This window comes from Aplysia californica, unplaced genomic scaffold, assembly GCF_000002075.1.
Source record: "Aplysia californica isolate F4 #8 unplaced genomic scaffold, AplCal3.0 scaffold00008, whole genome shotgun sequence".
NCBI lineage: Eukaryota > Metazoa > Mollusca > Gastropoda > Aplysiida > Aplysiidae > Aplysia > Aplysia californica.
This window is the reverse complement of record NW_004797278.1, coordinates 2078706-2089466: the sequence shown is the minus strand read 5'-3', so window position 1 is coordinate 2089466 and position 10761 is coordinate 2078706. Positions and strand designations below refer to the sequence as shown.

General features: G+C 38.5%; 2 protein-coding genes across 2 annotated transcripts in view; one reads left to right on the top strand and one right to left on the bottom strand.

Moving 5' to 3' along the window:
• LOC101851545 overlaps positions 1-5725 on the top strand; it is a 7170-nt gene extending 1445 nt beyond the window's left edge. The window contains exon 2 of the mRNA XM_013082310.2: positions 1011-5725. Within this exon, the coding sequence (XP_012937764.1) occupies positions 1109-5470 (4362 nt within the window). The 5' untranslated portion in view covers positions 1011-1108 and the 3' untranslated portion in view covers positions 5471-5725. The remainder of the gene's footprint in view (positions 1-1010) is intronic.
• Positions 1-10761, bottom strand: part of LOC101856995 (cytosol aminopeptidase) — a gene marked incomplete in the record, with an annotated part of 30864 nt that overhangs the window by 17733 nt on the left and 2370 nt on the right.

The window sequence follows — 10761 nt, the reverse complement described above, 5'->3', positions numbered from 1 at the left end:
CCCCCCCAGATTGATGCGCAGCTCAGAAAAATACTACGCTATTGGGCTGAGTCTAAGTTCGAATAAAAAACAATTTGCCTAGTGTCTGAAGAAATAACCTTGACGACTCACAAGGGAGGGATTTATAACAGCAACCCAAAATGTCACGTATGCCGAAAGGTGGCCCCTCGATATGCATATTGAGTTAAGTGGGGGACATTAAATTTACTATTACCCCATATTCCAAAGTAATTTAATACTAACTGACTTAAAGATATATATATATATATATATATATTTTTATATATATATATATATATATATATTATATATATATCCACAGCGAATCATTTTATGAAAGCGATGTAATTATGTTACATGGTATAAATGTGCACATAGAATTTATAGTCAATATGTGTCGGGACGCAGTGGAATCAGGCGCTCGTCAATTTTTCAGCGTGTAGAGGTATCATTTTAAAGATTGTTTATTTGTCTTGCTTTTGGTGAAAAAAATGTCCATTTATCTTAAATACAAGTCGAGATATTTTTGAAGGAAGGAGGTGGGTTTTACTTTATTTCGGAGGTGAGAAAATGGCTGCCAAAGATTACTCAGATTAGTTATATCCTTAGCTTGAGAGTCTGTGGAAACTGAAAATTTACATCTGTTGTGCTTTTAAACTATGTTTTTCCATAACATCCACACATGAGAATGTTTTTGAATGAGCATACAACGTGTTAATAAACCAAAAAAGCTCTGACCTTGGTAAGAAGTGTCCAAACTTGTTGCTCGCTATTTTCAGTTAATATTTTCATGATGCCCATGCACAGGCAAATTAAATGGGAGGGGGGGTGGGGGCTATCTTTGTTTATTACAACTCTATTTTGAAGAAAGTCAGAAGCAAAGTAGCCTACATGAGGTAGAGTCAATCCTGCATCCAGATTTTGCTTGGACTTTTTTAGCATATATATTAATAACGGATTACTTTCTATACTTCAGATAAACATAATTAGATCTTTTCTCTATTTCACAGGTTTGGACCGGATTCTTGAGGATAGAGCAAATTACAAGTCTTGCCGTAAACCCTTGCGGCTGGAAAATAGAAATAAACTTTTTTAGTAAAAAGAAAGAATGAGCTCAGAAATCAGTGCAACAGCTCAAGAAAAGGATCCCTCTTCTGACACGAATACTCCCTTGGTATCACCAAAACATGTCAGCAAATCTCTTCAAAATATTCAGAGCGAGTGCCATAATTCCAGCAAACCCCCTCAAAATGTCGACAGTAAAAGCCATAGACGCTCACACTCCCAATCGTTATCACCTCAGTCACCACTTGAACAGTTCCATAGGTCACTATCTTATCAGCCTGGTGCAGCTGAAAAAGTCATTAAGATGGAAGATGGAGAAATTTTTCACAGAGATTCATCTCAAAATTATGAAGATGTTCATGGAGGACGTAGTGGTAAAGCTGCAGATGTGCCTTGCTTCAGACTTGTTATTGTATCAAGCAAAGTAAGGAATATTTCTTCAATCAGACATTCATTACTCCCTGGGGTTATTTTGATACAGTATAATTGTGACACTCAAAATCTTGACGATCTTGAAGTTCAGATTGCTCAAGTTCTCAATGGCAAAAAAGTGCAAGGTACAGCGTTTATTCTTAGCTGCTCAGGTTCATCTCTTCAGCTGGTTATCAAAGAGGACAAGATTTTAAGTAAAGATGGAAATCTTGAAAAGGGTGTACAGGACTTTTTCTCTCGATTAGTGAAAAACTATTTTCTTCCAGAGGACTCAAAGTCCAGAATAGATTTCTTTGGATGGCATGGTTTACAGAACAGTGATTCTCTTCCACCTGTTGTTTCTGAACTACAACTTTTGACAGGAGTGACAGTTGGTGTTTGGAGAGATTTGACTGGCTATAGTTCCCCACAGAGGAAAAGTGATGAAAGTGCGAGTAAACCGTACATGGGAGAACTGTATTTTCGTTTGGAAAAGTTGAGAAACTGGAGTGGCAGACATCAACAAAGTTTGGCTGGTTTTGAAAAGATCAGAATTGTTGGAAAAGGTGCATATGGAGCTGCAGTGCTGTACAAAAAGAAGGATGATGAGTCTCTTGTTATCCTCAAGGAGATCAACATGCATGATCTCAATGTCAATGAACGCCAATTAGCTCTGAATGAGGTCAGTGTTTTAGCAATGTTAGACCATCCTAACATTATTAGTTATTATGACAGCTTTGAAGAAGATGGTGTTCTAATGATAGAAATGGAATATGCAGACAATGGAACACTTGCCCAGTTTTTGTCAAAGCAAGATCGTCCTCTTGAGGAAAGAGAGATTTTGCTAATGTTTCAGCAGATTGTTGCTGCCATAAGGCATATTCACTCTCATAATATTTTACACAGAGATTTGAAGACAGACAATATTTTCTTGACCAAAGAAGGGGTCGTTAAAATTGGTGATTTTGGGATTTCCAAAATGATGGGATCTGCTAATAAAGGAGCAGAGACTGTTTTAGGTACACCATATTACATAAGTCCTGAAATGTGTGAAGGGAAACTGTACAGCTTTAAGTCTGACATCTGGGCTTTGGGTTGTATTTTGTATGAGATGGCTTGTTTTCAAAAGACTTTTGAAGGATCAAATTTGCCAGCATTAGTAAATAAGATCATGAAAGGACAGTTTGCGCCTGTCAAAGGGAATTACAGTGAAGAGTTTAAGGAAATAGTGACAGATATGTTAAGGAGGAGCCCGGAGGACCGTCCAGAAGCAAACACAATCATGTACCAACGTCTTCCATCTCTCATGAATAAATTTGACAAAGCCAAGTCAGATCAAGAAGATGATACAACATCATCAGAAAGTCTTGGTAAAAAAACAAAAATCAGATCAGTACTCTATTATTTAGAGTGCTCAACTGCCACATTAACTTGCATTTACAATTTGCCTCCACGTATGAAAATCAAACACATGAGTGTGGGTCCTGATCATGTGATTGTGACTACAACAGAAAGACAAGTTTTTACTTGGGGTTTTGGAGGGTCTGGACAATTGGGTCATGGAGATACAAGAGACAGATACACACCCACCCTGGTAGAAGCATTGAAGGGAAAGTCTGTATCTTTGGTGAGCTGTGGGCTTGGGTTCAGCATCTTTGGCAGTGATAATGGATTGGTTCTAACTTGTGGTGATGGGAGTTCTGGGTGTTTAGGTCATGGTGACTGGTGTAATTCTGCTCGACCCAGACTGATTGAAAGTCTTCTCAGTGTTGATGTGGTTGCCATAGCCTGTGGTTTGAAACATGTTGTTGTCCTTGGACGTGATGGAGAAGTGATGTCATGGGGGAACGGATCTCATGGACAGTTGGGCCTAGGCTCAGAGGAAAGCCAGTGTGTCCCTACCACTGTTCAAATTGGAGAAGAGAGTGTTGTATTCAATGATGTGGAATGTGGAGTTGATGGAACTATGCTCATATCAGATGTTGGTGGGGTGTTTGCTTGTGGAAATAATGAGCATAATAAACTTGGTTTGAATAATCGGCAGGGTTTCCTAATGGCCATGAAAAATATCTTTACAAAGACTGAAGTGGATGGAAAAAATGTTCCCACTCCTGTTCGAGCCCTGGCTCGTCATCGTGTGCTTGCAGTATCCATGGGGCGTAATCATACAGCAGTTATTGTTGAACCGGGACATGTCATAACATTTGGACGTAACTTGGAGGGTCAACTGGGCACTCAAAATGTTAAACCAGCAAGTAATCCAGTTGAAGTGAAGGCTTTGGAGGAAAAGTGTGTAAACCGTGTCCAGTGCGGAGATCATTTCACTGTTGCTGGCACAAAAGACCATGAGTTGTACTACTGGGGTTTGCGGTACACATCATCTCCGATGTTGCACTATGAAGATACTACCAGCCAGTCAAGTACAAATGACAGCATTACTTGCATTCAACACCCTAACAACAAGGAGGAACTGCATATAGAAGGTGCCTGTTCCCACGTGTCAAATTCAAATGGGATGCCAGCTTCTGACAAAGATCTGATAAAGAATAGGATTTTTGACTCATCAGGTAAAGAGACGGTGGAAAACAGTCCCCCATCAGTATTTAATGATGTCGATAGTCAGGGATTCAGACCACTCAGCAGTGTTCCCCAACGTTCACTGAGTGCAAGCAGTCAGGAAAACTCTAAAGATAAAGACAGAGAATTTATTAGAGATGACAGTGTTGTGATAGCGGTTCCTAAACATTTGATACTGCTAAAGCAAGGCCCTGAAAAGATGCTCCTTGGTAATATATTTTGCCATGGGGAAAATCTATTTATTCATATTGAAACAACTGCCCCTCCCCCGCGGAGGAGAACCTTCAAGAAACGTATTATGCGACGAAAGTCGAGCCACTCTCTGGGTGTTACTTCTCCAAGGCATTTTCACAATGACATTTCTTCTCATAAGGAGAAGAAAACTGACGACAACTCTTGCTCCTCAGAAACTTCAGAGATTGATACTCACAGTGCAATACCCACATGGCTGAGAGAAGAGCTGGCCCAAAGTGCAATAGAGGTGAATGATGGCAATGAGGCAGATGATACAAGTGGTGAATCTGACGAACAAAGAAGAGCAGATGGTATTGATTCATCTATGTCCAGCATACAAATAAATAGAGCCTTGACACCAGTAGCTGATGTCAACTATCCTCCCCATCTCACCTCTCAGACATTTATCAGTGGTGATAAGTGTAGTCCACGTAATCAGAACTTTATAACTCAGAGTCGTTTCCGTGCATCCTCTGTAAACAGTTCTGAAAGCAACCCAGATGCTCTGCAACCTGAACTTTGCTCAGATAGCAGTTCTGGGGATATCTCCAAAGATCAGAGGGTTAAGCCTATGAAGAGTGAAGGAGAGACATTAAAGAATGTACTGACTGGTTACATGAGCACAAAATCTCAACCATCAAAGGCTCAGGGAAAACAAAGATCGTCAGCCAAAGGTAGAGGTCGTGGACTGGTGATGCCTAAAGAAAATCCTGTTGGGAGAGGTTTCATTTCTGATGTGACTGTAAAAAGAAGAGAGGAGTCTCTACTATTTGAACTGGAGAGGATCAAACAGGAAAAGAAATTAGCCGACGCACGCGTACGGATGTTAGAAAAGGAGAAAGATAATCAGCAGGCTCTGTTAAAGCAAGAGGTTGAAAAACTGGCCAGTGAAAGAGAGCAATCTCTTATCTCTGAAGTAGAAAGACTTAGGCTAGAGATTGAAACTCAGAATTGTTTGCTAAGCGATCGTCAGCGTGTTGTTGGGGAATTGCAACAACAGTTGCAGCTTATGTCGGAACAGCAAAGTACGGGAAGTGGAGCAACACCTAGAACCCCGAGGACTAGCAGGAATTTTTCTCAAGCTGACGATTCAGCATCTTCTGACTTTTGCACCCCAAGAGCTGAGAGCTCAGCATCATCATCGAGCAAAAAGAGCACCACTCGAATTTGCAATCTCCAGTGACATTTTCAGGAAACAGGAAACAAACCATGCTCAGTTTAGAAACATGATGTTCATTCATGTTTTAAAGTTCTGTTCTCATAGAGTGGTCAAAATATCAAGAGAGTAGGCCCTACTTGATTTGCCCTTTATATTTTAATGCATGTGTTGCATAATATGGTGCCTGAGTGTACATAATGTAAAGAATGTATTTATGTAAATATGTGTCACGACGCGGTGTAATCAGGCTCACGTCAATTTTTAGGCATGCAGAGTTATTGGTATCATCTTAAAGCTTGTTCTTTTGTCTTGCTTTGAATTTTAAAAATATCCCATTTTCTTGAATAGAATTCGATATGTTTGCAAATGCAGGAGGTGGGGGTCACCTGGTTTCAGAGATAAAATGAGTGAGAAAATGGCCCTCTAAGATAGTTAGTTCCTTAGCCTGAGAGTCAGTGGAGACTGAAAATTAACATTTTTTGTGCCTTTAAGCAATGTTTTTCAGTAAAATCCATACAGAAATATGTACTTTAATGGGCATGAAGAGAGTTGAGCCAAAAAACAAAAATTCGATAAAAATTCCCAAACCTGCAGAAAAATGCCAGTTTCTTCACTTTGATTATTTTGACGAGGGCCTGATTTCACCACCCTGCCTCACATATATGTGCTCCTTTATTTTTACGTGCCAAATATCTCTTTACCTTATTATATGAATTTTGTTGTCATGTGTTTTGTTGATATTTAGAAGAAAACTTTCACATGCAAGTCTTAAAATATTCTGTTAATTAAAGGAAAGAAATTTCCAGCCCAAATAGGTTGTGGAACATTGTAAGCTACTACATGTGGGTGGCAAATCACCCCTATATTTTATGAATTTGTAAGTGTTTTCATCTTGTTGTGCTGATTACTGAAATAATGTTGACTATGAACTCTATGAAATGTTGAAGGTCAAGGTCCGAACCCATAGGAGGGTAAACATTTTTATTTTTTGATGGTGCTGGTGGGAATGTGGAAGGGTGTATTTGCATTTTAATGTTCTTTCAAATAGGTTGGACAGGAAAAGATGAGGGGGGGGGGGGGGGGGGGTTCAGAGTGGATGTCACATCTGTTTCCTGGTGCGGTGCAGCAAACCAGGATTTTTTCACAAAGAATAACATCAACTTGCATGAAGGATATCCCTCTGAAAGTGAAAAAAAATGAATCTTTACTTTGGTTATGAAAGTGACCAGTAACGAGTTAGAGAACCCTGTAATTTGGTGTTGCATAATTCACAAGGCACACTGGCATGAACAAGTAGCATTTGAACTAGGGATATTACAGGATCATTACATGCAATCATCAGTCTGTAAGATACGTGTAATATAAATTGTGCAGCTGCCCACATCAGCACAAGTGCCTTTAAATTTGTGAAGAAGAAGTGCAAAACAGGAAAGTCTGAGAGAAGAGGGTTTGGCCGGATTTGTGAAAATTATGTCTTTATGAATGAAAGCTATTTATTGCTAAAGATTTCATCCTCACAAATTACTTATTTTGCAGTACTTCTATTTCAAAGATATCAAGAATTTGCATATATTATGAACTTGCTTCTCTGCCTCTTCGCGTGATTATATTTGCAGTTCTGAGTTCTGGAAATGTGATTTCTTTGAAAAAACTTACTTATCAATAACTTCTTCAATGCAATGAATGTGTGGTTTGTTGTCATAGATTTTTAGGTTTTGTTTTGTGTGAGCTTCATACCCACATGACCCAGAACATGTCAGTTTGATTTATGAAGGTTTGTTCACAAAATTATCATAACAATTAACAAACAAACACCATTACTATTTCTTCACTTTGATTGAATTGACACAAATTCTACAAGGGCACATTGTGCTTTCATTTAAGGCTGGAACTCTTACTCTTTTTGACTTTGAACATGTCATGTCAAATGTCAAATGATTGGCTTTCAGATCCAGATCTGAAAAGAAGAATCCTCATTATTCTGTCTCATTGTGGGATTGGGATAAAACCTCAACTGATGACATGATTTTTAAATCGCATTAAAGAGTAGACAGCCAATCTTATGTTGGATTACTTGAGCATAGGAACTGAAAAGTAATTATTTTGGGGTGTTATTTTGAAACTTCGGTCCTGTTACCTATATTTAATCATTAAAAGTTGTAATTGAAATTTTGCACAGTAGTACTTGTAGATATCCCTCCACTTCCTGGATACTGCGCAAATAGGTAGATATATCTGAATGCACTACTTGAGAATGAAAGATGCTTTCTGTCGTAATTTTAGCTTTTGTTACCATGCGAGAAGGATAATTATTCAATCTGATATTCATGCAATTTTGATAGTTTTAAGCAATAATTGTAATTTACTTTCACCTTTTCAAGCAATGTTCATTTCAGAGTCAGTTACATATAAAATTTATTGTCTTGACATTGTCTGATAACTCTTTCCTGTCGTTTCGAAAAGATAATTCAATATTGATGAATTCGCTATTGCGTTTCACTTTGAACTTTTTATTTTTTGACATACCGTACTCCTCTTTTTTTCAACTTCTGCAATTCTTTACTGATTCAGTTTTGCGTTTGCTCAAACTTTTTTTGTGTGTTTGCAAGCTAATATTTTTACAATTTGCTTGAAAGATTTAATTCTTGTATATATATTATTTATCAACTTTTCTTGACTTCCATAATATATCTTTAGTGTTGTGCTCAAGACTTGGCGTGTCTGTTATGTTGGGTTCAACTGGCTACAACTCTTTTCACAAAGCAATGGGCATCTTTTACTCACCCAACTGTTCATGCATTTACTACCAACACTTTATCCGTCCATTTTTTAATTGACCTTACCCTATTTGAGTTTCTATTGAAGACACTGCATCCACAGGGTTATTGTCAATAACAAGATACCTGTTTATTATGAAATTTGGAGGGATAGTAAAGAAGCAAATCCTGTCAGTTTTCAGTTTTGCCGTGGTTGTCAGGTATTCTGTTGTTTCGGCCCTCGTCAATATGGTCTTCTCACGTTTACCTTTGCCCTTTGCCTTGTATATTTTAATATATTTTTATATAATACTTTGGCTGCCATGTACATGTTTTCCTTTATTCAGACCTATGATTTAATTTGGTTTGTAGCAGCCGTGACTGTGAACATTTGGTTCACTTTTTATTCTAACAATAATTCGTGTGTACTACAAATTCCCACACACTGTAACAAAATGGAAAATAAAGAAAGGAAGAAAGTGTAGATAGGTGGAAGTCGAGCCATATTTTCTAAGTTATCAGTTATCTTAACAATTGGTATTTTTTTTGTACTGTGGCGTCGGAAATTCCTTCATCCATGCATATATATGGAGTTTGGGTCGTCTTTTGGGGTTGTTCCTCCTAAAAAGTCTACTCTAAGTCTAAGATATTCTCTATAAATAAATTAAACTACTGTCGTCTTCGTTGCCACGGTCGTTTTTAAGCTGGTATGTTAGATATATGTACAAAAAAGTGAGAAGACATGGAATAACATCAAGAGGCTAGACCGGTTATAGGGAAAGGTGGAAAGTGTTTGTTCGTGGCCTTTACCTTATGGAGGGTGGGGAAGGCTTTGATGATGATAATGATGATGTTATATGTTGGTCATTGTGCGGAGGAATGGTGTACTATTCACATGTCCAGTGGGACTCATCCTTTGGGTCAGACCAGCGTCCAAATACATCTTACTGTGATCTCGAAGGACGTGTGATACTTGGTGACAGGACTCGCAGTTAGCCTAGGCTAAATTGCCAGGCCAAAGAATTCAATTTGTTAGGGGGGCTGATGTCTTAAATTTATTGTCCCCTAGGATGACAACTCAACTAACCACATGTATATCATTTAATCATATGAACGTTTGTAGCCAGCTGGTCCGGCGTATAGTTGGCGTAATTGGCATGCTGTACATGTATTATACAGACTGTCTTTTGTACGGCTCTATCAGGGCCTGTCCTGGGCGGACAGCGGCATAAGAGGAATGACGTATAGTACAACCCCCTAATCTCTCCATTAGTATGTACGTGATTGATTTAGACTGAGGATATTTAATACGTGTCGGTCTACACGTAGATCAACCTGAGATGAAGGGAGGGAATTGCTTTTTCACATGTTATATGGCTGCACTTGTTGTATCGTAACCCTCTTAATTTCACAGTGCATTAAACACACTAAGTTGAGGCTTTTGAAAATGTGTATGCACAAAGGCTATATATACATGATGTATATTATGTTGGCTATGCTCTCCTCTCTCTCTCTCTCTCTCTCTCTCTCTCTCTCTCATGCTCTCTCTCTATCTCTCTCACTCTCTCTCCCCTCTCTCTTTCTCTCTCTCTCTCTCTCTCTCTCTCTGTCTCTCTCTCTCTCTCTTTGTGCGTTTAAATGGTCTCACTTGGACTGTACATGTATAATAATCAGGCGTCTCAATTAATATTATATTGTATCGTCTGATCTACAGAGAAGCACTCTCAACTCTCAACCAGTGTGCGTGTGAACGCATTAATTTTTTTTTTTATTGCTGCTTGGGAGTAGACTACTAACCAAATAATATATTATATTAATGTTGAAACATGTGAATATCCCCCCTTTCATCTTAATTTATAAAAATGCATAGTCTGTCTTCTTTGAATCTTGAGTAGATTGTTTGACCTGTACTGTTATGGCCGTTGTTCATAATATTTATTTATTATTTTGTCTCAGGCGACCGTGGTTGTGATGGCCGTTGTGTGTGAGTGTGTGTGTGTGTGTGTGTGTGTGTGTTTGGATGTGCATGTGTGTGTGTGTGTGTGCTTTCGTGTGTGCTTTCGTGTGTCTGTATGCGCGCACGTGTGTATGAGTCGGTAGGCCTATCTGTTTGGGATTTTTTAAATGGCTTTTCTTTGGTTTTGTTTTGTTTTGTTTTTTATACATTAATATTATAGGCCTATCCATATTATCTGTGCCTGCACTCTTTTAATGATGTGTTAAGTTGTTGAGTGTGATATACCTGTATTATCAGTGTTTCACCCATCTTTTATCTTGCCATTTGTCACTTGGTTCAATTTGGGAGTTTGACAGCAGTGAGTGCACCGCCTATGTTCTGATCGGGAACATGCCACTTTAAACAGTGCGAAGGTCTAAAAAAAAACTACAGTGTCATCAAATCGGTGTCATGATGTATAATAATCAAGGTGCCTTTCATACTTTGTACCCAAAGTCCGCGACCTTTTAATTCTTTAATTTCTTTGTTTTTTTTAAAATGCGACAGGTTTGGGTGGGGTTTTTTTTCTTCTTTTTTTGGTTCTCTTCTTGTGTGTGTGTGTG